This window comes from Poeciliopsis prolifica, unplaced genomic scaffold, assembly GCF_027474105.1.
Source record: "Poeciliopsis prolifica strain line A6 unplaced genomic scaffold, Auburn_PproV2 SCAFFOLD005, whole genome shotgun sequence".
Lineage (NCBI taxonomy): Eukaryota > Metazoa > Chordata > Actinopteri > Cyprinodontiformes > Poeciliidae > Poeciliopsis > Poeciliopsis prolifica.
Genome location: NW_026562380.1, coordinates 13,161,153 through 13,180,886, shown reverse-complemented (window position 1 = coordinate 13,180,886; position 19,734 = coordinate 13,161,153). Strand labels below are relative to the sequence as shown.

General features: G+C 36.3%; 2 protein-coding genes across 4 annotated transcripts in view; one reads left to right on the top strand and one right to left on the bottom strand.

The window, feature by feature from the left end:
* The window catches only part of abraxas2 (abraxas 2, BRISC complex subunit), a 28,529-nt gene extending 11,165 nt beyond the window's left edge, over positions 1-17,364 (top strand). Inside the window, exons 1-9 of one of the 3 annotated variants that reach the window (XM_055029499.1) lie at positions 6,258-6,443; positions 8,319-8,409; positions 8,778-8,814; positions 9,153-9,219; positions 9,443-9,633; positions 10,678-10,797; positions 12,436-12,520; positions 12,619-12,736; positions 13,675-17,364. In XM_055029499.1, the coding sequence (XP_054885474.1) occupies positions 6,258-6,443; positions 8,319-8,409; positions 8,778-8,814; positions 9,153-9,219; positions 9,443-9,633; positions 10,678-10,797; positions 12,436-12,520; positions 12,619-12,736; positions 13,675-14,246 (1,467 nt within the window). In that variant the 3' untranslated portion in view covers positions 14,247-17,364. Of the gene's footprint in view, positions 1-6,257; positions 6,444-8,318; positions 8,410-8,777; positions 8,815-9,152; positions 9,220-9,442; positions 9,634-10,674; positions 10,798-12,435; positions 12,521-12,618; positions 12,737-13,674 lie in introns of those variants that run through there. The other 2 variants (XM_055029498.1, XM_055029500.1) reach the window with 2 other exon arrangements.
* Positions 40-6,259, bottom strand: eef1akmt2 (EEF1A lysine methyltransferase 2). Its single transcript, XM_055029504.1, has 6 exons — positions 6,150-6,259; positions 5,659-5,724; positions 4,795-4,909; positions 3,965-4,072; positions 1,605-1,821; positions 40-284 (listed from the first exon to the last, which is right to left on the bottom strand). The coding sequence occupies exons 1-6, from the start codon at positions 6,257-6,259 to the stop codon at positions 187-189; spliced, it is 714 nt and encodes a 237-aa protein (XP_054885479.1). The 3' UTR covers positions 40-186.
* Positions 17,365-19,734: the final 2,370 nt, after the last annotated feature.

Sequence of the window (19,734 nt, the reverse complement as noted above, 5' to 3'; positions counted from 1 at the left end):
ACTTTAGTACATATATATATATAAAACAAAACAGTCAACGACTATGTATTTGCTTTATTGTAATACACTATAGTCATGACTTGTACAAAAGGTCAAACTAAAATATCTGGTTTCAAATAGAAATAAAAAAAACAAAAGAAAAAAACGTAATTAAAAAAAAGAAAAAAATCACTTGAGAAACTTCAATCAACGCACTCTCTTGAAGATTAGTGCTGCCACACTGTTGCCAGTTTTTCCTCCAAACTTGAAGCTGGGAGTAGGCAACTCCTGTACAAATTCAAACCCTGTAAAAAAAAAAAAAAGAAATGCAGAATACTGCCAAGTTAAGAAATACCCATCAAAACACAAGCAGTCACTCATTTCTTTTGGGCTATAAGTAACTAATAAGAGGTTAAGCCGGCAGGAAAGCGAGGCAACCATCCGTCCACCATCTGTGCTGCTTCCCGGGGTCTAGTAAAGGCAAGCTGTCAGCGTGAAAGAGAAGATTTCGAGGCTGTTCGGCCCCCTGCAGGTTCTCCAGAGAGACTGCAGGGAGACGAGTGACAACCAGTGGATGCTTGCCTAAATTTTAACTGTACAGGCCGTTGTTCCCTGCAGCTTAACAACCTGTCAAGAAATTATTGTGACTTCTATGTGGTTTTTCAGGACTGAGAGTTAGACAACAAAACAGTTTGAGATGAAGCTGCTGCATGCCAGAGAGACAGCACTGGAAAAACAATATTGACGTGCCAGAGACGGTCAGCAAAGTTTGGCAGCTCTTTTTCAGCTCAACTAGCGTTCGTCTGAATATGTAGTTTTGTATTATTTTAATCCAATTTTAGCTCTTAAAATAGTTAGCGTTTTCCCCGATCTCGGTATTATGAATTTCACATATATAGCAGGATTTCTGCATGTTTCACTAGGTTAAATTTAAACATTGAAGACCATAATGACTTAAATATAAGATCTTCATGACTACTTACTAAAAAAGAACTCAATAACCTAATTTGCTTAAAAACTCAACCAACTTTAAACTTGTCTTGGAATTTTGTTTAGGATCCGACAGGCAAGTCAATTCGCTTTGCATTTAAGTGACCAAGCTAACACTTTTTAAAAAGTCAACTAAGCAACAGCTGTTGCTGTCCAAAGCATGCTTCAGCAAGCTAACAACTGAAATACAATGTTCTAAAGCCAAACACACATTCTCCTAAAAGATTTGGTAGACAATAATGGAAGAAAACGTTTCTGATATCAATTCACTTCTAATTCTACAAGAATATTAATTTTGCAGGTTGTGGCAAAATGCACATTACATTAATTATTAGTTTTATTGCACCACGACTGCCGAATTGATTCAAGGATGGTTGTACACAAATGCACACCACACTTTTCAGACTTTTATTTGCATCAAATCCTAACCAGTGTTATTTTTTTTGTCCCACATCACAATTATGTACCACTACTGTCACATAAAATGCATCATTTCTGACTAAGGCTTTGTCAGGCCCTCCACATCTGTTTAGATCTAATTTTCAGGAATATAAACTTCAAAGTTAAAAACATTCAAACAAACTCGACAACACATAAGCATATTTTAACATCTGAAACAATGGATTTCCTCTCACCTTCACAGAATCTCTCCAGCAGCTGCTCTTTGGTCCAGTTACAGGAGGTGATGGCAAAGATACCGCCGTCCTTAAGAGCATCTCTTAGGGTGTGGACATACAGTTTTTTTCCCTCCTTGTTGTTGTCTGGGTTTAAACTAATTGCATCAAAAGTTCCTTTGTCAATGCAGACATCAAAACCTGCGAGTTCTCCACTGCAGTTCAGGAAATCCGTCTCCTAAAAATAGTGGAAAGGTGAAAATTTGCTGCGGTGTCCACTCCACAGTAGGAAATGGAAATAGTCATTTTTCTACTACTTTTACACAAGCTTCAGAGTCAACAGTGGCACTATTGAGAGAGTGAACCCTCTATATGGACAGAGCACAAAATACCAGACCTCCAGTGTGAATCCACCAGCCACATCCTCAACAGCCGGTCCCACAAAATACGAGCTTCATGAAGGAATATTACCAGTGGCTACCTGGGCTTAGAAATCTAGAAATATTTTTACAGATGACCAACATATAGGCATGCAAAGCAAAAAGATGCTCAAATGTGAACTGAGGGGGAGTTGAGATGGTTTAAAAACTATAATTGACCTATAAAAGGCAAACATGCTCTGAATATTTTGGCAACCTCCAATACCGCATAAATGATAGCGATGCCAATATTCCTCTCTCTCACATTCTCACACCACTGTGCTTCCCCTATCCAGCGGGGGTCAATATTGACTTTTAACGGCAGCCCTCCTACCCAGGCAGAGAGCACACCTTTGTGGGTGTGTTCATGTAGAACAGTGATGTCGAAAGTCAGTCCCTAAAGGGGCCGGTGTCCTGCGTGTTTTAGTTCTTTCCCTGGCTCAACGCACCTGAATCAAATTATGGTTCATTAGCAGGAGGCAGTTAGGACCATTTGAATCAGCAGTGTTGAAGCAGAAAGGCATCTAAAACTAGCTGGACACCCATGATGAAGTTGCAAATGCATGCACATTATGTGAGAGATAACAGTCATTACACAATTTTTGGACCACCATGCATCCATAAACTGTTTTATGTGGACAGCGATGCCAGTTTGGTTTGAGGTGGGAAGACCTCCATTACCCTCAAGGCTTTTCCTTCCCACCTAACTACCCCACACGGTAAACACAGCAAAGGTTTCTCAAACATTGCCTGGCTCAGACTCACTATGCTGAAAGCTGTGCAGTTCTACATAAATTAATCTATATAAAGTGCATCAAAATAGAATTCAATCCTTCTAAAACTGTTACTGCCAAAGTTTCAACAAGTTTAAAAGAATTTTATGTGATATAAAAACACATTCTAAACTTTATATATGAATATGAAACATAGTTTTAAGTATTTTTACTGTAGATATTTGTACTGCCTCGAAAAAAAGGGTTTCACATAGCCACGCTAATTCTGGTAATATACTTCAAATAATTTAACCAAGTAAGTATCACAATCATCTGTGTATGACTTTTTCACCCAACATCATTTCTCAAGATCATTTTGATTCTCTGGCTGCCACTCTTCTGGCATGACTAGGCAAATGTTTTTAATCTCAGCTAATGCAGCATTGTTTTACCTCTATTTTTTTTAAGCTGTCCCTCTAAACCAGAGGTGTCAAGATCCAGGAGGGCCGCTGTCCTGCAACTTTTAGATGTAACTTTGCTGCATCACACCTGAATATAATAATTAGGTCATTAACAGGACTCTGGAGAACTTATCTACACAATAAGGAGGCAATTATTGTGTCTTAATCAAATGGCACACCTAAAAACTGCAGGACAGCAGCCCTTGAAGACTGCAGTTTCAGCCCTGCTCTAAATCTTGTCTAGCTGAGTTGCCCAACCACAGTTCATTTGAAACTTCCTGGTAGACCCTTTTGATTCTCTATGTGCTGGTAATTTTTTATGCTGGTGATGCCAAACAATATGTTCACAACCTTTGTAGTTTCTTTTTATTTTTTTTGTAAAGGTGAAAACATCAGTGATTTCCTAAGATAATTCAATAAATCAAGATGATTCTGTGAGTTTGGTTGGCTAACTTCATGTTTGCTGACACAAGAAACGGTACTTTAAGATCTCCTGAAAATATCTACAAAACAAACCTGGCATTTATTGTGGATTATGGGTGTGTTTGACATTGATACAGATTTGTGTATATAAACAAAAAAGAAGTTATTTTAATTGTACAACTTTATAAGAGTGAAAACAACTACAGAGCAGTCGGGGAAAGGTATATTTTGATGTCCATATTTATTTTTTCTTTTCTTTATAGAAATGACAGTGATACTCGCATGTTCTTCCTCACACTAAGAAGATTTACTATACCATAAACATGGAGCCATTCCTTAATTATAAAGAATTATGAATAACCCACCTTTACAGTGACATCAGAAAAGCCCTCTGCCTGAAGAACATTTCGGGCCAGTTTGACTGATGCTGGAGAATAATCTAAACCAGTAAGGTTTCTGTATCCATGTTTTGCCTGAGAAGAAAAAAAAAAAATTAGATCAATGTTAGTAAAAAGTTATACATTTTTGTGAAAGAACAGGTTGAAGCACTTGTTCTCCTCTTGGTAAAAATTCTTTATCAACTACAAAGATTGTTCAAATTCCTGAAGAGTACTCAGAAGGGGAGGCATTTGTATTGCGCAAAAAATAAGCTTTGCAAAGAGAATCAACATTATTCTCCCAGACTGAAAACAGGTCCAATAGGACTTGCTGACACGTAGCATGTTAGAGAAAAAGTTTTTGATTTTTTTTAATGTTAGCCTTTTTAACCATTTAAAGACTAATTAAAAATGTAATTGACAGGAAATAAAGATTATTTTTTTCTCAAAATTTAATGCTTTTAATAAAATAAACATTGTGTGGTTTTCTAACTTTTTGTGTCATAATTGACACATTAAACTTTCACTGTGATGTATTTATCCTAACAGTAAAGTTGCATTTTTCCAGTATTACAATATAGCACAATGAAATATATGTCGCTTTTTACCATTTTAACACTATATATTACACTTTTTTTCATGCATGTCACATTTTGATGAACAATTTGTAAAATATATTAAGAACATATTTACAGTCAGAGTACTTTTTTTCTTTAGAAAATCTTCCAACAATTATAAAAGTTTTATAATCAAAATGCTATATTTAGCAAAGACATGAAAGACATTTAAATTAAAAAATATTTTCACTTTGCTCACACCAGTTCAACCAAGAAGGCCCCATTTCCAGTGCCAATGTCGAGAATGGCAGCATCCTCAGGGATCTTAGCTTTCTGGATCCATCGCAGGACACGATTCATGCTTTCCTCACCAAACCTTAAAGGAAGAAAAAACAATTTCAAGTTGCGGAAATTGCTGGTAGATCTAGTTTTGATTATTATTTTTTTTTTGTGTGTAAATTTTGAAAACCAAAATCCAAAGAGCTCAAATAGACATGATTGGTTACAATGCTGTTTTGTAAAAGTAAAATTGTAAAAAAAAGAAGAAAAAAAAAATTGTCCATGGAAGTTAACCACATTGAAAAAAATATGATTTCCAGAATCTATCACAATAAAAAGATCAAAACTGGATTGCAATGTGACATGGAAGAAAAAAAAAATTACAGTAATATAAAAACATTCTTATCGATTGCTGCAACATGTTTGGTTAAATAATATGATTTAAGCAGCAGTGCACTGATATAAAAATAAAAATATTCATATTGCTGTTAATATGGTGAATTATCTGAAAGCTAAACTGTGAGTGTTCTCTGCATACTGCCAGGATTATCTTGCAAGAGACTTTTAATGGTAAAGCACATCAAAGGAAATGTCTGATTTTGAAGAAGGTAATTTGACAAAATAACTGGAAAATGTTCAGAAATAATACTCTCGAAGAATAGAAAAAAGGTTTCTTCAGATTTGATGTCAATAATGACTGTAATAACTGTTCATTACAACCTAGTTTGGTAAATCTGTTACTGTAGTACAAAATAGTTCAGCATTTGAAAAGCTGTTCAAAAAGCCATGCGGTAATTTGTTAATAAAGAGTGATCAGCACAAAAAGTGCTGACAACTTCTTCCTACCATATTTCGCCAACGTCTCCAATGTCTTTAAACGTCTCTAGCTCCTTTTGGTATGTTTCCTCCCAACTGTAGAATAAGAAAACCATTGAGAACCAGTGTAGGGAATACAACACTCAAAACGGCAAACACTAAAATACTGTTGCCTTATAAAAGAGAAAATGCACGGGGACACGCGCCATAAGCGAGATAATAAAAAGACATAAATAAACTTATTGCAATGGTCTGCACCAAAAGACACACTTGGTTAGTGACGACACAGCGAGTCTATGTGTTTTAGGCTAATAAGCTACATTAGCTACACAGTTCAGCTTCATTCTAGGTAATTGTATATCATGTTTTTTTTTTTTTTTATTACCCGCAGGGAATCAATGCAATGTCCAAATACTCTAAGTGACAGTTCTCCGAGCTAAAAACATGTAGCGCCTAGCTAACTGACACGTTGAGCCGTCAATATCAAGCTTCTTGCAAACATTAAGACAATCCACTCTTACTATTCTTTGGTTCCGAGTTTTGACGGTTCAAAATCATCATCGGAAAATTTCTCTTCTTCTGAATCTGAGCAGTCTCCACAACTGCGCGAGTCCCGTCTGGGATCTGCCATGTTGCTGCGGGTTCACAAAGCAGTGGACGCCTACATTTCCCACAAGAAATTGCGTCAAAGGAGCGTGTCCTTAAACGTAGGGGGCATTGGGATTGCTAGGGATGTTTCCATCATGGCGGCATCCATTTCAGGCTACACTTTCACTTCTGTGTGTTATCACAGCGCTAACAGCAACTCAGATCACGTAAGTTGGCGGAAAACGGTCTCCAATGGCCACGGTTTAGTGTTCACGTAGATTTCTGTAGTTTGTTGGTGTGTATTATGGTTTATTGATAGCTTTAGTTTGTGTTGTTTTCCTGTGTCATCCTGGTTCCGTCTATCTACCGGCTTCTATACTATGGTCAGAGAAACACGAAGACAAGATTGTCAGCCTTCTGAAAATCTAATGTATTACGTTAGCGGGAAATAATGTGAATTCGTATAATTAAATGTAGGATACTCTGTGCATGAACACATGTTATACAGTTATACATACGTCTATATGGAAAGTTAGGTTTCCAGGAAATATCCAGTAGTTAGCTACTTAGCATGATACCCAAAGTCAACTGACTTCCGTGTATCGATACAGGTAATATCTGCTCCTAACGGCGGTCTTTGAGCATTAAAATGCTGATTTTTATTTATTTTATATATATATATATATATGAAGGTTAAATGTTAGCCGGGAGGATCGAATAACTAAAGTTATAACTCTTGTTTCCTTATATCTTTTTAGCATAGCTAAATTAGCTTGTTAGCCAGTTTGCTAATAGCTGTTGCTCAACTTGTTTTTAAATATCAATCTGTTTTCTCTAGTTTTATTGTTTTGGGTTTGTTTCTATCAAAAGTCAAGAGTTACACTGTATGACAAATGAAAGTAAAATAAACTTTTAACATTAAGGATCGTGTCAGCTGAGGTAATATCAGCTGGTCTGTTTACATCTTCGAGATCTGAAAAGTGGGCCTTGATAGGAGCTTTGTTCCTGCAATGCAAAGTACAAGTTTAAGCAGCTGTCAGCTGTCATTTCTGTGCAGATAAAGGAATTGCATAGAACTGAGCTGCAGTTCAAGTAGCATTAGCGCTATTTAAAAGAGTAAAACTTATGGCTTACAAGCTGTGAAAAGTTATTGTATATATGTATTCATGTCCCACCTAATGAATTACTGGAATTGTTAGGTCTTAAATTTGATCCTGACCTCTTTTCACTTACAATGCCTTGAAGTATTCATTCCTCTTGGACTCTATATACTTGAAGCTTCAAAATTTATCAAGATGTACTTGACTTTTATGTTATGGATCAACACAAAGTAGTACATAATTGTGAATTGAGATGTTTTTGGTTTTTTCAACAACAAAAAAAAGAGAAGGAAATAAGTACTTGTGGCATGCATCATGACTCAATTCTTTGCATAGCTACCTATGTTGTGTTGTAATTAAAGGTGTGGTATGTCTGTGGAAGTTTTTCCATTTCCTGAGCCATACATTATCTCCTCTTGTTTTGTAAAATAGCTCATACTTTGTCAGGTTAGGTGGAGAGCTTTGGTGAACACAGATTTTCATTAATCATTGTGATTAGATGCAATGTTATGTAATCACTATTTCTCTGCCCTTTTTAAGTGCAGGGTGGACTAAGCAGGCTTTAGGGTATTTTTTGACTTAAAGCGGACCACTGCCGTTTTTACACCTTTGATGTTTGATGCATGTTGGCTCATATTTTAGCTCTTCTGGGTATTTAGGTCAAACCAAAAGTCTGCTTACGGCTGTGGTTTGACATTTGGCTTTGACATAATTAGTTTTAGTCTTCTTTGTTTTTTTACAGTAAGATTTACACAATTTTACTGGTAAATGCCTCTGGATGAGCAGCTGGGTGCATTTTCCCCTTCTGCTTAAACAATAGTCATAGGACTGACTGTAAACGTGTACAGATTTCCAGGAAGTTGTCTAGTTTAAAAGCAACATGAATAATGACGATACAATTTGTATTTATGCTTGTGTTGAAATAAATGTTTATCAAGCGGTTTTGTGAATTCAATAATTATGCCTCCACTTTGGGTTGTGAAAATGTATTTTGTTTTGCAGGAGGGCTTCCTATTAGGAGATGTAAGGCAGGAAGAGACTGTCAGCATCAGTGATGCACAGATTAGCAGTTCGGAGCTGCTGCAGGTAGTAGGTAAGCAGCTTCATAATGTGGATGTCAACTGATTTAAGGGAGTATAGTTTTCTAGAATTTAATTTGACATAAGCAAGCGTACCAGGGTGAATGAGATATTTAATCATGAATTATTCCCCTTTACCCATGTTTCAGCATTGTTTCTGGAGTTCAACATATTTGTTCAATCAAGCCGTTCTTTAAAGAAATGATGTTACTACTATTTTTTTTTTCTGTTTGCCACTATATAAAGTGAAAAGATGACTTTAAAAAGTTTAGTCTACTTCCTGTGTTTTTCCACACTTATTCTTGCATTTGGATAATGCTTTGAAAAGTATATATATAATTACTTGTGGCTAAAACAGATATGATTGTTCTTTCCCTTGCAGAAATTCATAATCATCACCCTTGTGCACATTTATTTAGGTAAGCAATAGCTTTTTTTACACTTAAACTTCTTTTGTTAATATGTTTCTGCCTGATAATCTGCAGATTTAGCTTTTGATAATGGGCTGCAGGATGTTTGGCTTTATTACTTAAGAAACCAGTTTTTGTGCATGTAAAAGCGTATCTAGTATGTTGGTGGGTGGATATCTGCTCTAACAACTCAATGCCATTTTATGTCTTAGTCACCTTGTGATTTTAATTTGACAGTGGACAGTAGATGGCTCCCTCTGACAAGACTAGATTTCATTGGAAGTCTGTCAGAAGAGGAGTATGAATCTGATAAATGAATTTGAACTGACTCCTCCTCCTTTTCTCAGCTTTTACGACTACGCAGGTACAGTCAGTGAGGAAAATCTCAACAGCATTCTTAAAGATAGGCGAAAAGTGAGTCATTTCTTTGTTTACATTCAGATATTGTTCTCACCTTAATGGAAAAACAAAAAAAAAGTTATGTTTATATTTTTAAACTTGTTTTTATATTTTATGTATATTCTTACATATTTATATTTAATTACAAACAGTGATTTTGACATTTCTCTGTACAGTATTTTAAGCATGTGAATGAAATCCAACTGTTTATCAAACAAACATATCTTTGATTGTGTAGAATGTCATCGGTTGGTATCGATTCCGGAGAAACACGCAGCAGCAGATGTCGTTCAGGGAGCAGATCATCCACAAACAGCTCACTCAGCTGCTCGGTGTGCCCGACCTCGTCTTCCTTCTTTTTAGCTTCATCTCTACAGCCAATAGCTCCACGCACGCACTGGAGTATGTGCTCTTCAGGCCGAACCGAAGGTGCTACATATTCACATTATTTCTTCAGAATGTTGTCTGATCATCTGATTCTTTAGCCAAAGTTCATTTCTAGTGAATTATTTTTGTCTTTTTGCAGATGTCTTTTGTTTAAAGTATTATTTCTTTAAATTTAAACTACACCTCTTTCGATATAATCCTGTAATTCTGGAGTACTTGGTAAGACAGACAAATATATTGGCTCTTGTAGAAATAAATGTTACATGCTTTAAAATGACTTCACCTTTATTGTAGTAGCATATTAGAGGAAAAATGTAGCCTTTCTTTGGAGGGTATTTATTAATGGGCTGGAGTTCAGTGGTGAGAAAAGATAGGTAATTAATTACCAACTAGTAATTCATGATTTTCTGTTTTTATGAGATGTATGCTTATATTCTTTTTAGCCTCTGATGGCTAGGCTGTAGCAAAGCCATCATTATCTTAGAATGGAAAAAACGTATAGAATGACAAGTTAGAGTCAGTGAGTCACTTTAACAAACATTAAATCTTATACGCATTCCAACTGGTTATAAGTGAGGTATGCAAGGCCAAAGCTATTTATGTGTTATCAATTTTGCTTTGTTCAACCTTTAGTGAACTAGTTGTACAATCTACTAGTAATTATGCCTTGTCGTACTAATGGCTTTAGCTGTATGGATGATAATATTATACTACATGTATTAGTCGTTTTCACTGGAAACGCAAGAGAAGGAACCATAAAATAGGTCTGGGTGAAGGTGTTGGAAAAATAAAAGCTGGAATGTTCGCAGATAAAATTTTAAGTTTAGTGTCAATTTTGTTGCAAACAGCTTTGCAGCTCTATTAACGATCCACCAATTTGACTCATTCGTGTTCTAATTTTAGACACTGATCTTTTAAGGTTCTGAGTTTTAAAAAAAGAAAGCCTAAACACAAAACCTTCACCTGAATAGTAAAATTTGTGTGATGTATTGCAAAGTTGTCATTTTGGTTGTTTAAAAAAAAAAATGCTGTCGTTTGAAAAGCATTTTATTTTACTGGGACTAACTGGTCATTTCCTCTCAGTAGGTACAACCAGAGGATTATACTCACGATCCCAAATCTCGGCAACACAAGCCAGCAGGAATACAAACTCTCCTCAGTACCCAACACCTCACTCAACTATGCCAAGGTCATCAAAGAGCACGGGTAAGTCTCCAGCTCCTATTTTTGTGCTACTTCCGAGCCACTGCTAACAAAGTTCAGTTGATCACTCTCATCTCCTCATATGTGTCAAAATGTCTGTCATCTGCACCTGACAGGATTCCACATCAAGTGCACATAATCAGCTTCACTAACATTGTTTAATAATTTAGAAATTATATTTATGTGAAACTTTTGAGTTATATGCATAAGTTTCTGCCTTTTCACTATTTTTGATAGCTTTCTTACTCATGAAATATTGCCATTTAGCGTCAGACATGCTTTCATCCTGCAGGTTTGGTTTTGAAAGGATATTATGAAAATAAAGGTTATATTAGATTTTTCTTTTGTTTGTTTGTATTAGTAGATTGTGATGGATTCTTCGTACTGATGTTTCTCGAAGGAGATAACTTTCTAGAGATCCAACAACAGAACCAACAGAATTTGTTTTTACTCGAGTACACAAAAAAACTTGCATGTGACGTTTTCTAATGTCTTCAGTCAATCCTAAAATTAAGTCGAAGTATGATTTGAACATTTCTTCTGACTGGAAGGAAGCAATACTTACATTTCTGGGTAGCAGGGTAGCCAAACCAGAGTTCTGACTTGATACTACATGTCTGTAGAGAGCTAAAGATTAGCAGTCATGCTAATATCTGGCCAAAATGATGGCTGTAATGCTAAAAAAAAATGTTTTCCATTGATTATTGAGAAGATGATAATTTACTTTGACTTTGTCATATTTTTTTTATTAAATCTGGATATAAGAAAAAGAGAAATAGTTTTCTCTCAAGTTATGTGACTTGAACATTGTGCCATTAATCTCTCAGAATACAATCTGTGTAAAACGATAACTTTCAATCTTAACTTGTCAGCTGTATTTATAAATTTGGTGGTAACTGTAAAACGACTGCATTATTATAAGGGTGTAGGAGTGCAACTGCTCTACCTCTTGCAGTGGCATACTCTTCGCTCTAAACATAAACATAAAATGACTTGCATTAGCTGTTAATATTGGTGTAATAAAACATAATGAAGTTGGTCTGATCCTGTGAACAGCTGCATTCCTTCGTTAAAGCCATCCTCCATGTGTTCAGCTGAGAGAGAGAGTGAAATGAGCGAGTTTCAGCCTACAGCTATTCAAAGTTATGTAACTGGGGTGGACAGAAAAGCTGACTGGCATCAATATTTATGTAAATTATTATTTAAATTGCTATACTATTTTAGCTTTGGTATCTGACTGCTACCTTTTTTGGGAGTAACCCTAATTTGAATGCACATGTCTAGCTTTCCTTCCAACATTATAGATGGTGTAGGACCGATGGCTGAGCCCAGGGGAAAGCTGGTATGCGACAGCCAGCAGATGCGTTGGCTTGTGTCTTTGTGTCTAAACTTAGATCCACTGTTTCTACTGCAGATCAGCTTTGACCAGACCGCTTGGATTTAGTCAGGCCTTCCTGTACAAATGTCCTCACTCAACATGCAAAGAAAATCTTTTGCAAAGAAAATCTTTTACAGTATTTACATTTTAATGTCTTAGACGTGGTTTTGGTTGATTCTTCTTTTTTTTTTAGTTTTTATTATTAACTCTGTACTTTGCAATCATTGTATCAGCAAAAACATAAAGATTTTATATTTTCTCAGCGCCGAGTTCTTCGACAAAGATGGTGTAATGAAGGATATCCGAACAATATACCAAGTCTACAGTGCCCTACAAGACAAAGTGCAGGTGAGTTTCTTGGTAAATGTGTTGAAGTTTTGCTTAATACTCAATGTAAAACAGTTCAGGCAGTTAACGTGCTTGTCACTTTCTTCTCTTATCGTCAGGCTGTTTGTGGAGAGGTGGAGCAAAGTGAACGTGTTAGAGAAAAACTTCAAGACGAGGTGAACAAACTCAAACAACAGATCGCTCTCAGGAAACGTTTAGCTGCAGAAGAGGAAAGAAGTACGTATCCACTTTGGGCTCTAAAGTTAAGATGTAGGACAAAATGATACTCCTCATGTTCCAATAGATTAATTGCAGTGCCTTGCAAAAGTTTTTATACCCTTCGATAGATAAATCCTAGATATCGTCCATCTAAACTAACGAGTTTCTATCACACAATTTAGGTTTGATCATGCGGCCCATTGTAACTCGCGTAGTATTGAAGAGATTGACGGATTCAAAGGGAAATCTCCACAAATCTGGCTAATAAACTGGATTGCAGAAAGAATAGAGCATTTTATAAGAAGAATAGAGCAAGTCATAAGAAGTATTATTTCACACAAGCCATGAAAGAATGCTACCAACATGTAGAAAGTGATCTAGTCATATGTGACCAAAGTACAACTTTCTAGCCTGCAAGCCAAACTTTGCATTGATTAAAAACACTACATCATCATTAATATACAATCACACATGGTGGTGGCAGTGACATTCTGTAGGAATGGTCTTCACTAACAGGGACAGGGTTGTGAGAGTTGATGAGAAGATGTCAGTGTTGATAGAAAACATGCTGGAGGCTGTACAAGACTGAAGTGTTAAAAGTTTGTTGTCTTGGAGAGAGTTTACTTGCATTATTCTGCCATTACAGTTCTATTACCTTAAAATGTTCTCAAAGCAGCAAATGTTACTGTTTACCTGGGATAATTTATCCACATCCTGTCTGATAGATCCAACAAGAATGGACAAAACCTTTCCTTTCACTTCATTAAAAAGAGTTTCTGTTTGTTGGTTTGAGGGTCTGAAAACTTTTACAGGGCATATCTGACAGCAAATGTTATAGTTTCATTTTCTCTAATGCCATTATAAATGCTTCACCAGTGGATGATTTCTTTTAATGCGTTTCTCCCTGCAAAATTAAAACTTTGAGCAACTTTATCTCCTGTCTATTTGTTGTAAAGGACTCCGTGAGGACTCGCGCTCCCTGCCTGAAGAGAACGCGGAACCCTGCGAGGCATCCTCCATTCTTTCCAGAATAGCTTTTGACGCACCCTCGGCCCCGGAGCGACCCAGTACCTCACCAAACCCCCCATCATACACTGACCTCTTATCCCAAGATGACAATCTGCTCTCCTCCTCTTCCCCGCCGACCAGGGCTGCTCTGTTGCCTCGGCCCCAAGCTGTGGGCTCACCGGGTCACCCGTCCCCCATTCCCGTCCAGACAGACCTGGCACTTGGGCTCAGGCAAGGCATGGGCCTCGGTGTCAGTTTAAGTCCTGTTAGCACTCCCAGCACCCCGTACCTCGGCAATGGCGATGGCTCGAGCTCTGATTCTTTAGACAGACAAGCTGCTGGGCAAGAGGATGATGATGACGAGGAGGATGAAGATGATGCAGACGAGGACAGTAGTGAATACGAGAACTTGGTGAGCGAAGGGGCTCATTTGCCTCTGGTCTCAGCCAGTGTTTTAGCTCAAGGCCGACCAGCTGCCCTCGGCCCCGACGGCGATGCCCACGACTCACAAATGACATAGAAACACGCTACCGAACGGGAGAGGGACACGAGTCATCGACACACCTGTTAACGGCGGGAATCTGAAGCAATCAAAGATGAGCAAATGTAGACAAAAGGAAGTGCCAGTCCTGAAAGAGAAAGGCATACACGCATGGTTTCCCACTGGGTAGTTTGTCATAGTTTAGGGGAAACCTTGCAAGGCTTTGCAGATATGTCTCACTGGGGTAAAACTTGTCTGTTTTGTTTTTTGTTTTATATATATATAAATATTCTTGAGGCCATTCAAGGTACTTAAATGTGGATCTGTCTGATTTCTGAGTCAGATGTGGATTCAACAAAGCAATTTCTGCCAGCTGGTTGGCTAATTTGCTTGTGATAAAACAGCTCTACACTCTTTGTTTGTTTTTCTGCATTCTTTGTGTTGGGCTTGCATCAAAGGCTGAAGGTTTGTTTTTTGCATTACTTCTTGCACAATTCATTTTCTTATTCCCTTTTTTTTCCCTTTGAGAAATCCCTTTAAGAAAGTAAAAGGGACATGTTCTGCTGCCTTTAAACAATATTAAACAAAGGCAAATGATTACTGACTTATTTGACTCTGTTCTACAGCATCTGATGACTAAAGCAAACTGTTGCCTGTTTGAACGATGAATAGATTTCAAGTCAAATTTGCTCTGCCACTTCCACAATAGGTGCTTTATACTCATAATATGTATATGTATTGTCACATTAACAGTTTGTCTACTTTGATTGAGAATATTAGTGACTTGTCTCTAGGATTATGTTCATGTGTTTTGCTGCACTTAAAACTTAAAATTCCTTTTTATTTTTGCTTTACCAATGCTGGCATATTGTGTCCTTTTTACAGACTTGGCTTTTGTTTTTTCTTCTCTTTATTTTGCATTGTACAGAGTTCACAGAGCAAACACAGTGTACTGTAGCTTTACTAACAAAATGCTTAAAGTTCCCTTTGCTGCTGCAACACAGAGAGAGCCACTAGTAAAAGTTGCTTCTATCTGTTCATTTTCATATAAAAACCTGGCTGCTACCTTCGTTTTTACCGTGCTGGTTGTCTCAATACTACTGACAGTGCTCATATAACCACTTCCAACACGCTTTATTGAGCGGCACGTCCCTATGAAATGAATCTCATTGCCTTCTTGTCTTTGCTTAGTTAACAGCAGTGCTAACGCATTCTCCCCTGCTTGGGCCAATGTTGCGTGTGTGGACCTAGATAATGTGATGATTTTTATTTATTTATTTTTTTTTTTCATAAGACATTACTCTGCTTTAGTATACAGTGCCTTCCACTCTGGACAGTCTGTGTCTGTGCTCAGAATCAAGATTTTAGTAGAGTAGTGAAAGTAGATGAACATCGTCTGTCTCTTCCATCATCAGCTTCCAGAAGTTTTTTTTTTTCCTTCTTTTTGTTTTTTGTTTTTTTTTTACTTTAAGGTACTGCAACTATTTCTTCACTGCCTAAATATTTTCCATGTAATAGGCATGGGCCAGTTTTAATTAAAAAATATATACTGTCATATCAATTTATTTCAACAAAGATTTAAAACAAATAATCTAAATCAATTCATTAACAAAGCAAAGGCAATAATTTTTACTGTTACTAAAATAATCTTTCTTTGTTGACTTACAGGTATAACACTTTCTGAAACCTCTGTTATTTTAATTTTGTACTTGGTCTACTAATCTACTCCTTTTGTGACAGTGCCATGATTTATGTGTTTGTGCTCAGTGTGCTTTTCGTAATGGGAAATGGTTACAAATAGCATAATTTGTTTGGTATAAGCAAGGGAAAAGTGCTGTTTCTTTCAGGAAGCTGGCTGGCAGTGGACAGTAAAAGAGGAGAGTGAGCCCTTCTGTGCTCTGCACAGCAAAGCTTCAAGGGTTTAGTTCATTGGGTCAGTAATCCTCAAAGTATGATAACTTGAGTGAAGAGCTGTTTCCAAAATGAGACTTTATGAAAACTGGAAATATTAAGAGATTGGATGTTACAAATGCCATTTTCTTTCACATAGTATTGAAAAGACTAAACTGACGTATTTAAAACTTCAGAATACAATTAATAAATAGGTAAATGGCCCATGCCTATTGTCTACCTGCATCCTGAGTTTATTTCTCTTGCTCTCCTGTATCTCAAAGTTGTGATGTTGGTTTGGTTGCCGACTTGCTTGAAACTGGAAATGCAGCCAAGTCCAATGAACTGAGAAGCCTTCAAGAAAAAGTTGATGACCATCAATGCGTTTGCAGATGGCGCCCACAGGAGCGGTGGATAACTGGGTTGTTGTGGAACACCTTTTGCATGAACCAGTGATTTCTAGTCACTGTTAAATTTAGCATGGACATAGCTTGCACTGCACCGGATATATTTTTGGAGGGGAGACGCTTTGTCTTGTGAACAAGCTTGGCTTTATTTAGACACTCGGTTTGTATGTCATTTTTTCTTGTGCGTGTTTTGTTTAATTTTGTTTTCCCTTGCCCTGATGTGTAATGCCAATGCATCAATGACCGGGAACTGGCACTCAAAATGACCTAGAGTAACAATCGTGCAAAGAAAAATGAAATGACTTAAATGAGCTTTTGAGGAGTGCAATTTCCTTGGAATACTGAATTAAGGAAATAAATAATGAATGTATATTAGACAGTAGTGGATAACATAAACACCACTTACTGTACTGTATAAGCTTGCCTCAGATGAGTGATGTGAAGGTATATAGCAGCATTTCTCAGAGATTGTCCTCTTGTAATCTTTGTTCTTCACACCCTCTGATAAAAGTTTTGTGGGCGTTGGCCCGGGTGAAAACTTTGCAGCTCCTTGGTGCAGAAGATTGACCATATGTGAGAATCTACACGGTTTAGATCGACATGTTTCCAAGTTGCAGCATAATCCAAATGTATACTCGCGTACTCTCACTGTACGAGGTGACCTTTTGCTTCCTCTGTGGAGTGGACTGTAACATAATCACCTCACCTTAAAGCACAAAGTTCAGTGCACACACCTTAGATCTTCTGGAATTTTATCTGGATTTGTGTATATGATGAAAGTTGACCAAGGACTTGTTTGGTTCAGCACAGAGAACGAGGTGGATAAACCGAGGGATAATAAATAAGACGTTCATATGTGATGGAATGTTCCTTTGTTTTCTTATGCAAGTAGGCTACCAGATAACATATTTTGCTCCTAAAATAAATAACAGTTATTTTGAGCTTGTCTGCAAGATGCAGTTAAAATATTTAAATGATTAGTTACAAGAATTATAATTATAAAAATAATAAAACGTTTTCAAAATATAGAAAAAATTTAATGTAAATTTTTATTAAAATTTGAACTCACTTGGATTTTGTATTCAATAATTTCATGGTTTCTTTGCATCATGAAATATTTAAAACTCGTGGCTCATTTAAAACTTTTTAGCACCTCATTGATTAATCTTAAAGTTTAGATCATTTGTCTTGACTACAGCTGTGTTAGTTTACTAAATAGAATATTTACTAAGCTTTATAATTACTTTAATAATGCAAATATTTATTATTACTTTTGTTGAATCAGTGTTTTTGAACTGCCATCCAATTTCAATTCAGCTTTGGTAATTGAAAAATGAAAAAACATCTTTAAAAAAGATTTTAAAGATGTAAAATCATAGCTCACTCATCAACAGTTGACTTCAAAAGAAGGGGCGCAAATCAAAAATTTATTTGTACAGTGTGATAAATATAAAAATCCTAAAGATTGCACTGGATTGTGAGAGTTTTACAACTAGTAAAGAAGTGTTAGCTCCACCTTCTGACTTTGATGGATGTGAGGGGTAAAATATTTTTTTATAATGTATGGAAATAAATAGACATTAATAATGCATTATTATAATAAGAATGCATTTATATACTTATTATATTTATACTACATATAATAATTATATGTATGTTATTTATAAAAAGGTTTTAGCAGATGGTGTGTTTCAATTTTATTAAATAGTGGCTTATTTAGCTTCTTTTTTAAAAAAATTGTGACGCTACCATACTTTTAGGCTACTGAAAAAGGTCAAAAGACTTTTTATTTTTTTTTATTTTTATTTTTTTTAAAGGGGCACATAAAATTGACTTTCATGTATGTTTGAGAAATACTTTAATTTGCTGTGGCAACAATTCAGCTGTTCAAACACCTGGATGGATCGAGCACAACCTTTGAGATGCAGCTCCCCCTCAGAGATGCAGTTTCCAAGCAAGCAAGTTTCTGCTTCACAGAGCACCCTTCACCGCCCACTACCCGACTCGGCTCCTTAAGAGTAGCGGCTGGTAAAAAAAAAAACATTGTTTGAGGTTTAGTAAAGGAGCAATGTTGTGATGACTTCCTGAAGGCAGAGTTTCAGAAAGAGCGGTTTTTAAAGAGAACAAGGTCCGATCTCAAGGTGGTAAATTACAAAGTCTAGTTTCTTTTAAGTCATTTGGCATTTCTATAACAATTGAAGGTAACATATAGCATTTGATTGTGCTATAAATTGGCACAATCAAGTAATACTGCCCCTTTAAAGTGCAGGTATTGATAAAATACAATTAATTGTCAAGTTACTGCAGTATGTGGCCATAAAATAATTAGGCACTTGTAAAAGAAACTGAAATTTGCAGTGAAATTCTTCTAATTGACTCTTCAAAAATATTTGTAATAACCCACAACCTTTTCTTAATTTAAACTTGATTGAGTAATCAATTTTTATTGAATTGGGCACATTTGTACTTCTTCACAAACACACAGGGAAAAAACTGGTTAACAGTTAACTACAAATACATATATACTTTATATGCAGTTAAATATGTAGAATTGTAAGTCTTTTTTTTAGCTATTGTGGTACTAGTCCAGCATACATTTAGTTTAGTGTTGTGAAAATACAGGTATTAAAAAAAAACAACCACAAAATCTCTATTTTTTTCATATGGACTAATGAGCCAATATTTGACCATATATGCCTCATTAGGTGTATTAATATTAGGTGTTTTGTTATAGCAGTTTTAGACCTCCATACATTTCTTACTCAAAGTGGTAAAATGACAGTTTTTCATTTGTTTCTTAATTTTTTTATATCAGTAATAACATAAACATTTGGCAACTGATTTTCATATGCAATGCACAATTCAGAAATCTTATCGTACAGTTGACAATTATGATTTCAGACAGAACTGTTGCACAAGCTGTTATGCATTGCTGCAGACTGCTTGCTGCAGTATTTTTACGATGACATCATCCTTTTGGAGGAGATACCATGTGGCAGTTTGCCATTAATGCAACGTATTACGATGCACAAAATTAAATATTTTACTTTTAATCTCACACTCGTCTGGAAAAGGAAAATATATATATATATAAAGTCTGCGTGCTGCTGTTTTTATTGCTGTCACATTCGTGTCTGTTTTGCATCCTCCGAGCCTTTTAACAGTTGGAATGGGAGACGTAGAATCTGATTGGTCATTGCCAATGGATACAGACAAAAACAACCAATCAG